This window comes from Sinohyriopsis cumingii, chromosome 3, assembly GCF_028554795.1.
Source record: "Sinohyriopsis cumingii isolate HCF-2022 chromosome 3, ASM2855479v2, whole genome shotgun sequence".
NCBI classification, from domain to species: domain Eukaryota; kingdom Metazoa; phylum Mollusca; class Bivalvia; order Unionida; family Unionidae; genus Sinohyriopsis; species Sinohyriopsis cumingii.
This window is the reverse complement of record NC_142963.1, coordinates 11,889,683-11,910,065: the sequence shown is the minus strand read 5'-3', so window position 1 is coordinate 11,910,065 and position 20,383 is coordinate 11,889,683. Positions and strand designations below refer to the sequence as shown.

The 20,383-nt window shown below is 35.4% G+C and overlaps 1 protein-coding gene across 1 annotated transcript in view; it reads right to left on the bottom strand.

Annotated features, from left to right (window-relative positions):
* LOC149802463 (uncharacterized) overlaps positions 1-20,383 on the bottom strand; it is a 70,289-nt gene that overhangs the window by 36,736 nt on the left and 13,170 nt on the right. Inside the window, exons 2-3 of the mRNA XM_089951701.1 lie at positions 10,539-10,754; positions 3,239-3,291 (exon numbers count right to left, since the gene is read on the bottom strand). Of these exons, the coding sequence (XP_089807827.1) occupies positions 3,239-3,291; positions 10,539-10,754 (269 nt within the window). The remainder of the gene's footprint in view (positions 1-3,238; positions 3,292-10,538; positions 10,755-20,383) is intronic.

Sequence of the window (20,383 nt, the reverse complement as noted above, 5' to 3'; positions counted from 1 at the left end):
CAGTTAAATCAAATGTTGATGTATTTTGCAATAAGACGGACACAATTTCCATGGGATCGCCTATGGTACGATTGTTCGTGCATTAGTTTAATTTTTTTTATATAAATCGCCTATAGGATAGACCCAGTAAAGCATTGCCATTCTCGTCACTGTCTGAATAGCTACTCAAGTCAATTCCAAGTGAACGCGGTAAGAAAATAAGTATAGCCAATGAAATGGCTTACAACGGGTGATGCATTGTTTTGTTCTAGGACTGTGTTTCATAATAATCCCTACGCTCTTGCGTTGTTACCATTACAGTGCAGACAGACTGAAATGTGAACTTACAAGCCCTCTTTGTGTATTGTACCATTTCTTCTTACCATATCAAAATACTGAGCGTCACAGTATTAGTTCGCGTTTTCAAGTTGACCATTTTTTTTATATCTCACTTAACATTTTAACATAAACACTCACACTCACATCGGTAGAGTCAGAACAGATGTGTTACCGTATTGAGGGGCATGCTATCTTTTTTCTTTCTTCAAAATAATTAATTTGGGGTTTGTATGAAGTAAAGAACCGAAAGTACAGTGAACCTCAAGGATGATGACCCAGTCTGTCTGTCTATTGATGCGTGTATTTACTTAAGAAGAAATATGACCTCTAAAACACAAAGAGATACGGCAAGCATGATTAAGAATGAACACAACGATGTTTTCCTTCACGCCCGTGTAATTTAGAGTTTCAATCCTCTTTCAAGACAAACTTGGTCTCTTTTTGTAGGGCTTGAAATAAGAAAAAACTGAAAAATCTTAAGCACTTTGCTATAAATAATTTCATCAACAGACTAAACAACATTAATACCGTTACAACACTAGAAAGCCTTAAATCTTCTATCACAAAGAAATGCATAAAAAATTAAAGATTAACGATAACTAACCAATGAAACCGAATTTAACAAAGGCAATGACATGTGAAGAAATGTCTCTCACTTTGGAAAGATAGGCGAATGTAATCTGTCATGCACCATCAACTTGAAAAAAATTATAAACAGAGAGAAACCTGAATTCAAAATTCAGTTGTTTTTCTTTCAAAATTGTTTCGTTTCTTTTTTCTTTTTTGGAACAAATCTAAGCACTAATATAGAGTGGAAAAGGGAAAATGCACATAAAAGCTTTGATATTTCTGAAAAATGAGGGATATTCCTAACGTTCATAACCACCTATATATGCTTGGACTTGTCTGTGACTTATTCACAAAACAAGATGTACATATTTCTGGTCAAGCTGCAAGTGTGTGCGTGTTTTGGAAAACGGTAAAAATTGGATAAACAATTTTCTCGTGACACTTATAAAGTGAAGAGTCTGTGTAAGTGTCAAAAGCCAAAGTCATATAAGTTTTGTATTTTGTACGGCTTGTAAAGATTTCCACTTTAGAAAATGCGAAGTATCAAAAGTTATTATCACAAACAGAAGTGGAACATAGGGGCTTGCAAGAAAGAAAATAACCCAGACAGTTGGTGTCATCAAGAGTGCTAGAGACGGAACCCGAACTTGCTTGCTTGATTACTTGAATTAAAGTGATTTTCGCTCCATTGGAGCATGTATCACTGGTTTAATCACGCACTGCGCGATTTTTAATTACTCCTGGGGAAGGAAAGAGAGCCTCATCCCCCAGGCTTTTATGTACTCACAGACTACTTTTAAATTTAGCCACTCAGGTGTAGGACTAACTAGTCCTTAACAACCTGACTGAAAGGCTTTAAACATGAGTGGGAATAGTCTCACCACACACTCATTTTTCTTAGTTGGTTTGAAATGCCTCAGGTGTCAACCCAAGCAGTATGTAAAGCCCGCTACGATTGGTCGGCAGCGATGACGTTTCATTAGGACACATGGGCGTGCGGCAGGTGGAAATCGTTCCACATTCTGCCACGTGTACGATGTCCGAGCGTGGTAAAGGAGGAAAAAGGTGCTCAGCAAGCCAGCCATGGATGTTAAGTACTCCCCAAAACGCCAGCCCGTACTTATTTCAAAACAAGTCCCGTTTTTGCTAATGGACAATAAAAAGTACCAATAATGTGTTAACCACCTGTGCAGTTAGTTCAAATCTAACGAGTCTGTTAAATTTCCTACTTCCTAACGTATCTATCTAATATTAGTACTTAGTGTACATAAAAATAGCCATACTGGTCTTATTTAAATTAATATGTCTAAGCGACATATACAAGTTTTGTCACTGTTAGGTTTAACAAGTTAAGTTTGTTGTGGTGTTCCGATGGGTCAAGTTTGTTTCGAGAATAGTTTAGTCAAGGAGGGACACCAAGCCAAATATGGTTCCCTATTTAATTAAAGGCAATCTTTTGGAGCCCTAAAAAGGGCTGTTTTTTTCTGCCAGAAGGTACCACGTCTCTCTTTCGCCCTCACGATCTTTCCCGCACTCCTAGTCTCATGATTCTTGATATCAAGAAATGCGTAGCCATGATGGGCGACACTGTAGTCAGCGGCTTCTACCAGCTGACTGAGGGGGTATCCAGTGTAGGCTTGTCTGTAGAATTGGGGGGAGAACTCTGACCCCAAATCCCCACCATGTTCAATTTCCCTTGTCGTTAAACAGTCCCAAACTATATTCCCATGTTAATTTCCCTTGTCACTAAACAGGCCCACACTATATTCCCATGTTAATTTCCCTTGTCGCTATACAGGCCCAAACTATATTCCCATGTTAATTCCCCTTGACGCTCAACAGGCCCAAGCTATATTCCCATGTTAAATTTACATAGACCGTATACAGGCCCAGGGTGGTTAATGTTAAATTTACATAGACCCTATACAGGTCCAGGGAGGTCTGTAATGCTAATTCCCCTAGACCCTATACAGGCCCAGGGGTTTTTGTCCATGTTAAATTTACATAGACCCTATACAGTCCCAGGGTGGTTAATGTTAAATTTACATAGACCCTATACAGTCCCAGGGTTTTTGTCCATGTTAAATTTACATAGACCCTATATCGTCCCAGGGGTGTTTTTAATGGTAAGTCCCATAGACCCTATAGTATCCCACTTCACTACTACTATAGACATTGGGATAATAAATGTTCCGCGAGATACAGGGACTGAATTGTGCATAATTTAAGAACATTCATGTACTTATTTGACTGAACAATTTAAAATCATATCTTCATTTCCATGATGCTGATGCCATTAGGAATGCAAGAAAGGGAGGACGGGAGAAAGCAATAGAAGTGATTTCAGTACCGGGGTTGTTGTGGCTCTTGTCGCTGGTGTCACTGTTGATATCGAGCTGTAGCCTATAGCAAATAATAATAATAATAATAATAATAATAATAATAATAATAATAATAATAATAACAATAATAATAATACACTGTTAGGTAGGATAAGCAAATATCAAGTAATATTACATTCATACGCATAATGATTAAAGGACATTCACACATAACATTATACAAACACGATAAACATTTTGCAACACATACATGCATACATACATACATACATACATACGTACATACATACATACATACATACATAGTGTTATGTATATTTAATTTGCATTATTAGCTTTTTAATGTTGTTGATTTCATTATATGCTATGGACAATTGTTTTTTAGACTTGACCTTGTCAACAAAATTCCTACGTGACCCGAATAGTTGATTTTTTAAAACATCTGTAAACAACTAAAATATAGCTAATATTTTCTCTAAGAGTAGGGGTTATGTTACGCCTCTATGGTCACAAACTAAAGCAACAGAAAAGAACCAAAACCAACAAGTTAATCAAACTAAACAAACAATTTAATTGTCAAAGTTATAAATAACAAATATAAGAGGAACCTACAGTATTATGATGCTAATCCAAACTAGTCACTATAAAGGTCTATTAAAGTCCTAAACGAAAACAAAGTTCTTTATCAACTTCAATACCGGAAATATGTTGGTCTTCCAAGAACAGTGACGTTGTCAAGATTGCGTTGTCCAGAATTCTTTCGAACGATTTATAACAGTTCCAGAATAATATTATAGTCCCCATAATGAGCACTTTTTCTATTTCCACTGAACAGTCCAGACAAATGTGTTTTCTCTCAAACAATGTCAAAGTACATGATAAAATAGTCTGCAAACATACATCAGGACCACAATAAGTGTGAATAACACCAAAACTCTGAATGAATCTGATTGCTTAACTTTCTCTTTATATACACCTTATATTGCGACTTCGCAATAGACCCCATGTGTCAACATAAACTATTGATTTTCCGTCATTTAAGATTATTCACGTAACCTCGCGCAACCAATGGGAAGCCACATAATTATTCTAGAAACATCGATATCCCATGAGTTACTGAGAAACTACTCATATACGCCATTTAAGTCATATTATTAAGATTATTAGTACTAATTGTCAACACATACGTAAACTTCTAATCATAAATCATATGTAATACTATACTCAACGCACGATGCCAGACTGAACTAAAGATATTCTGTACACATTACAGTCATGAATAAAAATTATAAAAATTAGATAAAGCCATGTACCAGGAGTTATAAAAAAATACATAACATTTAAATATTAGGATCATTCTTTTATCAGGGTCAATGCAATCGTGTTTACCATGTTCGTATATTATAATTTTAGTAATAGGCCTTCTAATTATAACTAAGATTTTATCTTGTAAACATTTGGAATCTTCCAGAATAATATTTTCCAATAGGTAATATTATTTTTCATTTAGAAAATGCTAATTGTGACCTGAGGTCAAGTAGATGACTATATAATCTTGTTGTTCAAGAAAATTTTTATTCGTGCATAAGATCTGAGCAGAATCGTTGCATTACTATTGTGTCTAGTATTTCTTTTGGGCTGGAATTTATTTATTCAAATTATTTCATTTATCATCTCTGGAACTACAAAGTGCTACAAAGTCTTGCAAATAGAGATTTGAATTTATAGGGAAATTTCAAATAAGGATATATTCTTGGATTGTATTATTGTGGTTGAACAAAAGACTATTGGAATATCACTAGGAAACTGGCCACCACAGGCACTTCCACACTTCAGGCGATGGTTTGTTCAACCTTTATTCATTAGGACTTGTATTCGACATTCTAGGACAATTTGGAGATTATTTCGCAATACTGTAAGTTCTTTTTATATTTTCACTTCGTATTCTATGAATATAAATTATTAGTTGAATTTTCAAAACCATGATGATTCTCACGCTATTTTTTTACTTATTTTAAGACAAAAAAGCCGTAATGATATGAAAAAACGAATAACATATTTTGTTAAAAGTTTCCATCAAGGTTGACCCATAACAGTGTTCAAAACAAACTGTGATCCTGATGGATCAATATCCTGAAACAAAGGGTACGTTTGGCAATTTGAAATTATATATTTTACTGAATTATGAGATTTCAGTCAGTGTTAAAATATGTAAAAGCTGATTTCAGAAATAATAGGGAGCACTAAAACACTTCATTCCAATAAAACACCATTGAACTATTTTCTCTTGACTTACTTTGAATTCTATTGATTTACTTTGTATTCTATTGATTTACTTTGTATTATATTGAGTTACTTTATATTCTATTGATTTACTTCATATTCTATTGATTTACTTTATATTCTATTGATTTACTTTATATTCTATTGATTTACTTCATGTTTTATTGATTTACTTTGCATTGTATTGATTTACTTCATGTTCTATTGATTTACTTTGTATTGTATGGATTTACTTTGTATTGTATTGATTTACTTCATGTTATATTGATTTACTTTGTATTGTATGGATTTACTTTGTATTGTATTGATTTACTTTGTATCGTATTGATTTACTTTATATTCTATTGATTTGCTTCACATTATATTGATTTACTTCATATTATATTGATTTAATTTGTATTCTATTGATTTAATTTGTATTCTATTGATTTACTTCATATTCTATTGATTTACTTTATATTCTATTGATTTAATTTGTATGTTATTGATTTACTTTATATTATATTGATTTACTTTATATTCTATTGATTTGCTTTATATTCTATTCATTTACTTTATATTCTATTGAGTTAATATATATTCTAGTGATGGGAATCGGTCAGAAATTCATAATCGATAATAGGTTCCACTTAACCGACTGATAATGGATTATAATCGGTTACTAAGAGCAAATTTTAATTTTTGTTTGTTATTTAGTTATATCTTTGATCAATAGTTCAAGATGTTAGTAAATGTACAGGAGTAATCAATATTAACGACATGTATACTTTAACCTGATAATAATATTACATTTTTGTCTATTGTGTTGTGTGTTATTTTTGTTCTACATCTTTGTTAAATAAACGCAACATTTTATGGCTGATAAGTGATATGCAACTGAAATAATGCTGCAATCCCCCAAAATCTTTTCATTCATATGTGATGTGTTTTCAATTTTAAGTGTAGAAGGACATGGTTTTCTTGTTTGTCATTGTTTACAAATACTACAAATAATGTTGCATTTAAAACTAAAACAAATGAACAAAATGTGTTTAAATGTATTAACTCAACTATTTAACAACTTGATCCTGTAATAATTGCTATATGTTCCTAATTATGAAATTCTGCACCTATGAAATATATGGTTTTATATTTGTAGTTGTGAAGGGAATTAATAAATCTCAGGTCAGCTTTAGTGGCTGGGAGTTTTGCTAACCTTTGTGCTTTGCATGCAACTAAAAAGTAGTCTCCCTTTACACATAATCGATTATGGGGTTTCACAATCGATTATCTTATTGGTTCGCTCAACCAACTGATGATCAATTATAATCGATAATCGGAACAACACTAATATATTCGATTCATTTACTTTATATTCTATTGTTTTGCTTAAATTGTATTGATTTACTTTATATTCTATTGAGTTACTTTATATTCTATTGAGTTACTTTATATTCTATTGGTTTATTTTGTTTGAAAAGAAAAAGCGGATTTGAATTAATAATTTTATTTAAAAACGTTTTGACACAATTGGTTACAGTCCTTTACAGAAAAGAAAGCTGTCAAGGCTACACTACTGAAACATGGTGCATCAAAATTAAATCTACTACTGCAGGTCTCGTGATAATTAATCACTACAAATCTCTGACTCATATAAAATGGACATATCTCATAAAAGTGTGAAATGTATGATTTCCCGTTTTACTCTATCCTCAGCTTTCAAAGTCATAGATGCGTGATCTGGGTTCAAAGTTAGTTATAAATCGTAAAGTTACTTATAAATCGTAAAGTTACTAATAAATCGTAAAGTTTTATTACGAACCATATCGAGTTTATTTCTGAGATTTTACTCTAATGCCACAGAAATGATTTGTGTTAGAGCAGAACATAATGTTTCAGGGTACGGATGATTAACGTTGACTTTGCCAAAGGAGAACTTCACTTAGCATTTAATTTATTCATTATCCTATTGATTGTATCCTATTGATTGTACCCAAAGACAACTTATATACAGAGAGAAATAGAAACATATTAAATATAACTTTCAGAAATTATTATATTGCCATTACAGATTGATTTCCAATTTGCAGTGAGGGTGGGGGTTGCTTCGAGCCAAATAGAATGCATTGTGTAGTAACCAAAGTAATGAATATTTTATTTTCATTGAGACAAATATTGCACGATTATACTTCAATGAGACAAGGATTGCACGATGATTATACTTCACTGAGACAAGAATTGCACGATTATACTTCACTGAGACAAGGATTGCACGATTATACTTCTTTGAGACAAGGATTGCACGATTATACTTCTTTGAGACAAGGATTGCACGATTATACTTCACTGAGACAAGGATTGCACGATTATACTTCTTTGAGACAAGGATTGCACGATTATACTTCACTGAGACAAGAATTGCACGATTATACTTCACTGAGACAAGGATTGCACGATTATACTTCTTTGAGACAAGGATTGCACGATTATACTTCTTTCCCAAACTTATTTCCACTATCACCAGGATCCTGATGTTAAAATATCAAAACACTTTTATTTGTATCCACTTGTAATGTATAATTACCTACTAGCACTTTCATCTGTATCCACTAGGAATGTATAATTACCTACTGGCAATTTCATCTGTATCCACTAGGAATGTATAATTACATACTAGCACTTTCATCTGTGTCCACTAGGAATGTATAATTACCTACTAGCACTTTCATCTGTATTCACTAGGAATGTATAATTACCTACTAGCACTTTGATCTGTATCCACTAGGAATGTATAATTACCTACTAGCACGTTCATCTGTATTCACTAGGAATGTATAATTACCTACTGGCAATTTCATCTGTATCCACTAGGAATGTATAATTACCTACTGGCAATTTCATCTGTATACACTAGGAATGTATAATTACCTACTGGCAATTTCATCTGTATCCACTAGGAATGTATAATTACCTACTAGACACGTGTTGTTGTTCTTACTAGCAATATTAGTTGAGGTTGTCAGATGATTTGTGATTTTTTAGTTTAACGCCCGTTTTTGAGCAATGATAATCTTTACATGGCGGCCGTCATATTTGGTGGAGAACTGACACTGTGCAAATTGTATGCATGTGAATTAAATAACAGATAGTTTCTGGGATGACTTTGAACGATGTTTCTCAGCTAGCTTTGTGAAAGAATTTATGATACAGTCTTACCGTTAATAGATATCGAATGACCTTTGTTTAAAAAACAGCTTCGTTAAATTGTTCTAGGAGTACTTTTGTGAAACAAGACGCAGATGAATACAGTTTTGACGTGGACGATACAGGACATAGTAACTGCTCGGTCATGTCATCCACTATAAGACGATGTACATAACACATTACAATGGGATCTGTTATGATAAGTAGTTTGATCATAACCTACTTCTTATTTCTTGCTATGACGAGGAATTACTCATAAGTTAAGAATTGTTTTTGCTCAGGGTTAGAGTGAGAGAGATGGAAAGATTTCAGGTCCGCTTAACAAAAGGGTGTACTCCTACCGGTGTAGATACGGCTACATCTTGGGGAATATGGCAAGCGGACGTACAATGGGAACGGTTATAAGGAAAGACAGACTCTTTCCCATTCTCGATGAACGAACTAACTTTGCACAAGGTTGTTCTTAATTTATACGCAATTTTGAAAGTATGCTCATGGCCAAATGTGGACATTCGTCTATGTACTTGTGTTCGATCATTTAGAGTCAGAACGAGGTTCTCGTCTCTTCTCATTGAAACCGACTGCGTCTGAGTACGTCAACAGACAGACAATTATGCTGCATCAGCTTATTCGCTTCAAGAAACGCGTGAATCTCCTGGCTTACTCAATCAAGGAAAATTTTAGGAAATTGTTTTGTGAATCTCCTGGCTTACTCAATCAAGGAAAATTTTAGGAAATTGTTTTGTGAATCTCCTGGATTACTTAATCAAGGAAAATTTTAGGAAATTGTTTTGTGAATCTCCTGGCTTACTTAATCAAGGGAAATTTTAGGAAATTGCTTTGTGAATCTCCTGGCTTACTTAATCAAGGGAAATTTTAGGAAATTGCTTTGCGAATCTCCTGGCTTACTTAATCAAGGGAAATTTTAGGAAATTGCTTTGTGAATCTCCTGGCTTACTTAATCAAGGGAAATTTTAGGAAATTGCTTTGTGAATCTCCTGGCTTACTTAATCAAGGGAAATTTTAGGAAATTGCTTTGCGAATCTCCTGGCTTACTCAATCAAGGGAAATTTTAGGAAATTGCTTGTTCTTCAACTTACACAACTTCCCGAGTCATAATTTTGCTGACTTTCTGACACAAGAGAAATATATAGTACACACGGGATTTTCACTGGCTCGTTATTAAAATAGTATACAGTTGTAACACAGAAATAAATAAAATTACTCTCAATATATTTTAGTGGAAAATTACTGTCAATATAATTTAACGAAAAATTACTTTTCATACGATTTAGAGAAAATTTCAATCTTAATAGTCTTACTCAAACATTTTGTCCAAATAGTTCCATTATAATACGTTGTGCATATTACATTAAAATGGGACCAAATATCAATAGTTGTGCATAGCACATTACAATAGGAGCTCGTGGTAAATGTGAACGTTAAATATTTATGAGTCATAATTTGATGGCCTGTTCTAGAAGTTTGCCATATTTCAAACAAACATTTGTTGTTAAAACAAAATGAAGAAAAACAAATTGTACAACGAATACTAAATTGATTTGAATTTCATTTATATGCCAAATGAATTTTATGCCAAATATTGGACATTTTTACATTGTCATTTACTACATAAGTCTACTGTTTTTATAAACAGTATACACGTGACAGTAATAATTGTACTGGTTACTTTAATTGTATCTGAATTCAGAAACACGCCAAACGTGACTTGACTTGCTCCATATAAAAATAATGCAAAATATGAGGTATTTTGATTCATATATTCACGTTGCAAATTAATATGAAAAGCAAAACAGATGACTGATCTCTTAAAACACAAACCTGTGGATGTAGTCATTGCAGATGATGTACTAGCTGAACTTGCAACATTATTAGAACTTGTTGTAGGCATTGTAGCTGAGATTGTTGAAGTGGTCACTGTACTTTCGGAAGTTGCAACAATATTAGAACTTGTGATAGGTATTGATGTAGTATCTGAAATTGTTGAACTCGAGTAACTAGATGTTGACGTTGAAGATGTTGGGCAGACATTTTGACCTGAAAATAAATTAGGTTTATACTAGAGAAACTAGCGCAATACATAATATAGCGACAACACGTTTTTATGTCATTGCATTTCTTTGTATCTTGTATGTGTAAATTTAATTATGCCTTTATGGTTTATAGTAAATAAATAGACATATAATCTGAGAAGTAAATGTCAAGACATGTTAAGCAATAATTACACCGTATGTTAAGCAGCAGAGGGGGCGAACACACTCTAATTGACTCACTCTCTATTTCAAATAATAAGCCTTCCTGGAAATCGCAAAACAAAGGTTCGAAATGAACGTCCTTGGAAAATCATAGCGAAAATAGGATTTACCAATCAAGTGCCGAGTAGGAGAACTTGCACCTAAACCTAAACCAATAAAAGAAAATATTGAATTGATTAAAAAATTTAACGAAGCGGTTATTGAGGATATTACAAATACTAAAGAACATGATTTGCCTGCAAAAATACTACTTGGTGTGTATGATAAATCTAAAATGTTAAAACCCGGTTATGAAATCGTAATTGATGACAATTTTATTAAATGGGTATATCGTGTATATTGCAACAAAAAAAAAGTCAAACGTGATGATGTTAAATTCGATGCACTTGTTGAAGAAATAAGAAGACTTGATAGAGAGCTTAACAAACAACCACAACCTTCTCGACCGCAGCAAAAGGTGATGTCGGAACTTGAAAGGTCTAAAGAGCTATTTAAAAAGCAAAAGTAGAAAGATCACCCTTAAGACTCTTTGAGAAAAAGGCGGAAACAACAAGCGAGAAAGAAGGAGCAACCGGAAGTGGGTTTACAGGAAGTGGTCTTGTTACTTGTCCTAACAATATCTTCGATGACGTAGGACGACTAGACATTCTCATAGGAGAAAAAACGAGCTGGTAATAATTCTCCAGAAATAATTAATGAAGCAACTGATATTTGTCAGCGATTATTTAAAGGTGGTATCATGGATATTAGTGTTTACCGAGAACTTATTGATGAACTCGTTGACGACCTTGACTAAGTGACTAGTTGTCACAATGATTAGATAAATGGCAAATAAAATAAGTGATCATACACAATGGTCAGCGTGAACCTGTAATGGTCAGAGCAATAAACTCACGATTACCAACCTACAGAGCGATTTATGGAGATGGACTTGATGATATTGTTCAGGGATTATTCAGAAGGTTAGCTCCAAATGTGGCACCTGTTGCAAAACAATTATCAATGAAAGCTATTGACGTTGTGCGTGAAAAAGCTCCTAGTGCAATCGTCAACGTTGCTGGTAAAGCATTCTCGGCATTCAAAGAAAGACTAGTAAGATTAATACGCAGACAGCAAGCGGTCCGACCACAATCAGTGAAATTACCAAGCACTGAAGTTATGCCTACAAATTTCAGTAAAATAATAAATCAAGCTGCAAATCAGAAACTGGCATCGTTAGCAGATCAAGGACATAGTGAAGCAGGGCATAATATTTCAAGTTTGATATCAGGAAGCGGAGTTTCCCGAAGGGGTAATCCTCGTGTTAGACGAGAATAATTATAATAAAAATGTTTAAGCGCATATACGACACAGCATTTGACAAAGGAAGCACCGGTCCTTAAAGATGAGTCTGTGCGTGATTATCAATTTTATTCTTATAACGCATGACTACCCAATCAACAGGGAAGACTTGAATTACAAGTCCATGATACAAGTAAATACTTTTTACCCGCTGAGGCTTTTATTGAGGTAGAAGGTGAAATTATTAAAACAGATGATACTGTGTATGCAGATGATGCCGTTATTGGTTTTGTAAACAACAGCATCATGGCTTTGCTTGATAGCGCCACCTATATAATTGATGAAAGAAACATCGATACAATTTAGATGTTAACGTTGATACAACAATAATAGGATTGGCAATATACTCTGATAATTATAAAAGATCAGCAGGTCCCACAATGATGTTTGCGAAGGACAATTCTGATTCCCCCGTTATCGAACAGTGTGATATAAGACGACCAAGAAATTTTGCCGGAAACGCTGACGCTGATGTGACGCGGGTGGTCCATGGCGCTAATGAAAATTTCAACTTAAGATTTGTAACACGCCGAGCAATGTTGAAAGGGCGTCGTAGAAATTTCTCGTGCGCAATTCCACTATCACATATCTCTGGATTTTGCAGAAACGTTAAAAAAGTTATCTTTGGGGCTAAACACACAGTTGCTCTTGTGAGAAAGGGTAACGACTGCAACGCGCTCTGGAGACCTGCTGGTGAAGCTGATAAAGTAGTACTGACAAAACTTTCGTTGTGGACACCGGTAATGACTCCAACGATCGCAGAAGAACAGCGACTATTATCTTTTATGGACACAGGTGGTAAGTCTCTGTTGTCCTAGTTGACGACAACCACAGATAGTATACAAACTGATATTAACGGTCAATTTACATGGCACATAGCATCACATCAAAGTATTTCTGCACCACGACATATATTTGCTGCTTTTCAGAATTATGATCGATTGAACTCACAAACTCACTCCCATATGATATTTGACAAACTGGGTGTTACCGAGGATTCTTTGAGAATAAACGGACAACAAAAACTAACAGAAAACATACTACTGAATTATGAACAAAATCGTATAGCACGTATATACTTTCGGTAAATGACGTGTATGGGACGTTATTTATTTATTTTCGCTGGAACATCTTGATTTATCCAAACAATCTGTCGTTGATATACACTTCAGAACCAGTGTGAATACAGGTGGAGGTGTTAATTACAGAGCAATCGCGTTCATACTCAGTGACAAAGCAATATTACTTGAAGGTTGAAGTGGTTAAATGAGAGTCGTTGATGCGTCAGTGGAAAATCTTTAATCCACGGCATTTAGAAACACGAGTATTTTATAAAAATGTCTTACCATCATGTTAATGTTAGTCTGACTCCTGGTCAGATCAAGAAGCTACAATCCGCATCAGCAAAAGAATGTGGGACCACACGAACGCTAAAGCACAATCAAATCACAGGCGGTGAAAATAAACTGTTGTTGACAAATAATCCAAGACTGGAATAAGACTTAAAATTTCCACCGGAGCCATCAGCGACACCGCTAAGACAGGCGGGATATTCCCACTTCTCTCAGCAAAACCAGCGCTGATAGCTGCTGATGCCCCAGCTGTTGCAAAGGCGGTAGCGTTAGGTGATGTTGGAACCGCTGCTGGAATGACATTAAAAAAAGCAACTGGAAAGTGTTTAAGACTTCCAGGAACTTATCGAGAAAAGGGCCCAAGACTTCCAGGAACACTGCATTAAGAAACAAGCGGTTTTATACCTATGTCAAATTTTGATTTACTTGATGCAGCTAAGCAACTAAAAATAAAAAACTTCAGAGGTTGTTTATGCGAGATCAATTGCCAAAACATCAAAACAGCGTTGAAACCGGTATTATTAATCTCGATAACAGCACTGGATCTGGACCTCATTGGGTATCACACGCGATTGATCCTCGTGTAAATATTTATTTTGATTCGTATGGGTTAGCTCCACCGCAGGAATTTATCACGTAGGTCACACCGCTACAAGTAGCGGTTTGGTACTCAACGCTACCAACACAAAAATTAACCGATCCACCAATATGCGGCCGTGAAGCAACTGATGTACTCGGATCTATATCAAAATCATCATTACCACCTCACAAAGTTGTGCACAATTATACAAGTCAGCGCTGGAAATCTGCGATTTCTAATCATTGATTTAGATCAGAAATAAAAGAAAAATGGTAGATATTTACGGAAATTCCCGTGATGATATTACTACGAGTAAAATAAATTCTGACATGGATCTGTCAAATTACGCGACAAAAGACGATCTTAATGATCTCATGAACCTGGCTGGGGTTGACCGGGATAAGGTTGTTGTTTTTCATGACAGAAACAGTGTTTTGAAAACGAGCAATATCAAATGGAATGATATAGTTCGACGGTTACTCGGTGCTGTGACGGATAACATCCCTGTGTTTACTGACGGCGGTAGAATCAGAGACTCAAGTTTATCGTTTACAGCTATCAGAGATGAAATTGAAAGAAGTGTTGCTAATCGTTTGAAGAATACCGGTGACACAATAACAGGTGAACTCAGCATGAACGGAAATAAAATAGTGGTTTTAAAAGAGCCAAAATCCGACGAAGACGCGGAAAAAAACAATATGTGGACGTTAACTACAGCACTGTAGATAATAAATTATCCACGTTACGGGCCGAGTATGACGTTCACGAATATGTTCACTAATTTTCGTAGAAATTTTAGAAAAATTAATGAAACCGCAGAGGAATTATGTGGTACTCTGTTGACCGCTAATATGAAACTCTCCGATGTCAAGACGAATATCGAAACTATTAAAAAAACACTAGAAGCTGTCGTAAGGGGAATTCCTGAGATCGTTAAGAAAATTAATCTGATTAAAATTCCTCAGAAACAGATCAGCAATAACGTATATACAGTCTCATCCGGGTTCGCAACATGGTCACAGCAAAATAATACTATCAAACATACCGTGGAAGTCACTGGTGTGTACAGGCTGTCTGTGTTTAGCACTGCAAAATTTAGTGTATACACTACATATCGCTGGCGGCATTCAACCGATACCGAAACACCTCAATTAGTTACTGTGCAAGGTATAATGGAAGTTCAAAACTTTAGAAATGATCAAGTACGTAAATGGCAATCAGCGTTAAAAACCATCATTGACAAGTATACCGCGAAAGTAAAAAAATACCGAAGACGTGTAGTTGCCATTGATGTTGTAGTATATTCGGTATCTACACTCGTTGCGTCCACCGGTGTGGTGTTATCAGCTCTAACCCCGCTAACTGTAGCAGCAGTAACAATATGTGTTTGATCATCAGAAGCAATTGCTGCGGTTTTTAATATTATCGCGAAAAAGATATCCACGTGCGCGAGTACACAATTGCAAGATTATATTACGCGGTTACACGCGGCAACAAAAGCGTACTCGAAATTATTGTCGCTGATATCATCAAGCCTCGGCGATACAACGATATCAGATTCCGAATATGCCATAATGGTTAAGATATACAATGAATTAATTGATTTAGAAACCACCATTTGAAAAATGACGGTTTAAATAATGACCGAACTACTTCAGCAGATGGCCACAAATACAAGTCCGCCTAAAACACAATGATAACAGTAAACTCCACCAACCATGAATTCAGTATTAATTTTCAAACTGCGATTCCGGTAAAAGAAATAGCCTTTGTGCAGTTGCGACTATACTACAGTTGGCCAAATATCAGATCAAAATCATTCGGTGGTTTACAATTAAATAATTCGCTGGTATTCGCGAACAAAAATAAACCAGATGGAACCTCCGACTAGAACGTTGTTGTAATACCAACCAGAAGTTATCAAATCGAACAAATCAATGATGAATTTACGCGCAGAATAAAACATATTACCGAGAAAGAATCAAAGATAGCTGTAACTGTCCACGAACCAACACTGTCTGCGGCCATCGAGATAAATTCTCCCGATTACGTTGTTGATATATATCAATCATCAATCACATCAGTGTTAGGATGGTCTGATGTTGCACCGCCGATACCTCCGCCGTTACCAGAACCGAAAAAATCTGATTTTTGCTTCTGACAAACAATCATACTACGAAGTTGCCCCATCATATAAAAAACGTTTACTTGATATAAAAGATGCAGCTCAGGTTGGCGGTTTTCATTTTAATAATAAGACTGCTGTAGTTTGGTATTTTCATAAACATGATGGAGCTGAAGTTACGTTTATTCGCCAAGATGAAATTGCTAAATATTTCAGAGTTATTAATCAAGAATATAAAACACAACGAGAAAAACTACGGCAAAGTTTCCAAGAACATCTTTTTATATAGAAAATTCACGCGAGGAAATCATTAAACAAGGAGAAATATTAAATTAACTTATATCCGACATGGAATATATTAACCGGCGAGTAAATCAGGAACAACTGATTACACTGACGACGAAAATCTCAATAAACAACGATTATTAGGTGCATATTCGATAACAGCCGCGGCTCTACCAAATTTTAAATTTCCCGGGTATAACCCATACGAACTGCAAATATCTGTCAATGATATCATTGATAAGTTTTTCCCTAAAATACTCGCCGAATGGAGAAATATAACACCACTCCAGGATAACATTGTCAGGTACAACAATGATCTCCACGGACAAGGTCGCCATGTATCTCCGGGAATCGTAAACATAACTTCAACGATCGCGGTCAACTCGTCTGTGATGCAATTGATGGAAGTTATCAGACAAACACAGAAATATCAGCGCAGACACGGCAAGGATATATCCTTTATACTTTTACCCGGCATGTTCCACCTGGATCTCTCATTGTGCAAGAGCCAATTAACCCGGTCTATCTACGGTGTCATAATCCGCTATTATAAAGAACAAACAACAGCCTAGTATGCTCAAGAAAGTGTGTTTAGTGGAGGACGACACAACACATAAATCTTAATTCTAAGGAGGACGGCACAATCATCCGTGGTGAACACCTGGAGTGTCGTATGACATCCAAGCAAGTCCAGAAGGAAACAGTAAACCTTAATTCAAAGAACGGCACAACACATATATTATTGACAGTATTTACAGTAAGGTATTTACAATATTTACAGTAAGGACGGCACAAAACATACAGTATTTACAGTAAGGTATTTACACTATTTACAATAAGGACAGCACAACACATATAGGACGGTACAGACGGACACGGGGTCATTTTCTACGCTCAACAAATTTTGCACATCTCCCCCAAAAATCAACTCCTGGAGAGTGCAAAGGCGCCGCCACGTGTTGACATGGCGGGAAGGTGTGTTTATCAGTTTCGATGGGGAAGAACCCCAATAATAAAACAGGTCCTATAGTATATAAGCTGACTGATACTTGGAAATTCAAAGATAGTTCACGCGATAGGCGTGACTTATTTGTTGTTTAGATTCTTAATTTTTTTAATTATAATTGCAGAAAAAATGTAGATGAACCAGAAAACCGGACGGATTCAGAAAAACAAATATACTGTCTTTGAAAAAATATTATTTATACTAATAATCGATTACACCTACCCGTACTGACAGTCCTTGATAAATATCTACGGGAAGTAATATTATAAAACAGCGGAGATAACTGTTAGGGCTTGAAATAGAACTTCCATGAAATCTAATGCCAGACTGATTGTTGAGATAGACCATAGTTATTTTGCTTCCGTGTTTGTCGAACCGTTACCACAAAAAAATATTTCTTATAGGTATTCAGAAATCAAGGACAGAGAAAAAATAAGGATACCGACTAAACGAGGAAAGAATGATAATTTTCAATTGAGTATATTTCAGCCAGCATGTACATTTATGATACATTGAGAAACTGTAATAGCCCAGATAAGCGGCTAATAGTTTTGGTGTAATGTGTATACAACTATACGATAATGAATCTAGGAGGCGGTTAATCAGTACAGGAAACAACAATAAGTCTATCAACCGCGTTACATATCCGCGGTAGAGTTATCTCTCTTCATTGACTGTATCTAAACATAAGAAAATGAGATCCAGTTTTCATAACTGTTTGAAAAGGTCGATTTGTTTATTTTATCTGCAACACATTGTACCCCTGCGGGGTTTATACCAAAATACTTGGCAGCCGCGGTCATTGACTGAAATATTATTTCGTTACCGGTCTCTATATTGACAGATTTAACCGCCTTTCTTGAAACAGTCTTAAACCGACCAGTACCCCCACGTGCAGAAGTCTCACTCGGTGTAATAGCTTGAAGGTTCTGTGAAGAATTATTTTTTATACGAGTCAATATGATCGATCACTAACCCGTATTTGATCTCCCCGTGAAAAGTCTCGTACACGAACCTGTGACAGTAATAAATCTTCCTCCAAGCGTTGAATCTAAGATAACTGGCGATATCAACAGTACCGACTGGTCTTTTTAACCGTCAATTTTGATTGTACCATCACGAGATGCTTCATAATTTTTAAGTATGGGATCTCTGCCAAATTCTTTCTGCTCCATTTTATATATAATATTGTTGATCTAAATTATAATTTATCTTCAAATCTGGCTATATAGCCTTCAGGGGTTCTTATAACCTTATCAATGACAGGGTTGTTATTTTTTATTATGATAATGTTTTAGTTCTCTATATCTTTTACCGGAAGAACGCGTGCACAGCTGTGTTTTCCCTCTAACTCCAACACCACACCGTAAACACGGTTGTGGACCAAGACAACCCCTCCTCATACTATGCAAATGTTGACCGCAGAATTCATTTACGCGGGATGTGTTACATGGAGTTGAAGACCCTACCATCAAGAACTTGCACTGATTTCTTGTTTGAGTAATTATATATATAGAATATTTTTTATTTAAATACTTGTCTGAAATATAATATGGAAGAGTTTGAGAGATTATTTACAATCGAGCCTTGCAAAACTTCCAGATTTGATTTTGACAGAATAACTCCTGATTTGCGGAGGCGAACTCTGACTGATCGGACGATTAATCTGATTAATGCTATCAGGGATGCTAAAAAAGAATTTCGTGATGATGGGGCATCTCACACATGGTCGACATTCAAAATTATACATGACGCCAAAAGGTGTCGAAAATGTTATTATTGCTACATTGAACGATACGTGGGTGAAAACGATTATCGATTATATCAACGATCAGAAATATTTTTCAGAATGACGTTTATTGTGCTAGCAAAAATAAATTCCGCTGAGTGGATTATCCGTGACAAACGTGACCCTGTCCTTGCTAATGGAAAAACCGCTGTGTTAAGTAAAAATTCCCAGCCAGGATTACTGACTGGTATTGACAGACCATATTACCAACGAGCGTATCCTAAATGATAAATCCAACATTAATGATCTTGCTGCAATGAGATTTTCAAAGCTGAACTGTGTAGCCGAGCGAGTACTCGAACATTTTACAAACGCGATGCGTGGAAATGGGTTATCGAATCTACTACGTGAAAAAATAAACAAATAGGCTGAATATGTTAAGGATGCCGGTGTAGCAGGCCAAATTAACCCCTGCCCGGATTAAACCCGGGTATAGTTTTGCCCAGGCCAGAGTATACTCCGGGGCAAAACGTGTCCTAAGCTAAACTATGCCCGGGGGTGTAAAATAGCCTGGGCCAGACCATAATCCTTCAGGCTAGAATATGCCCCACTTGTATATTAAATTAATATTTACTTATCGTTCTGGTCTTTATTTGTAGCAGGAAAACATGAACAACAATCATCACCGTCGTTTTTGAGTTTATTGAGGTATGTTATAGCTTCAGTTTAAAGAAACAAGAATACCATTGTGATTTAAAAACTAGAACACACTGATGGGAGTGTTGGAAATCTAATAGTTAATCAATACAATTTTGGACTGGAAGAATGTGAGATATATATTGTATCATGATTCTTGATTCCTTCAAGTTTTCCACAAAAAGCTCAAATTGTTGTGCATTGACACTACCACGATAGTGTACCACATGATTAACACTGTCTCTGGACATGAAGAGTATATATATATATATATATATATATATATATATATATATA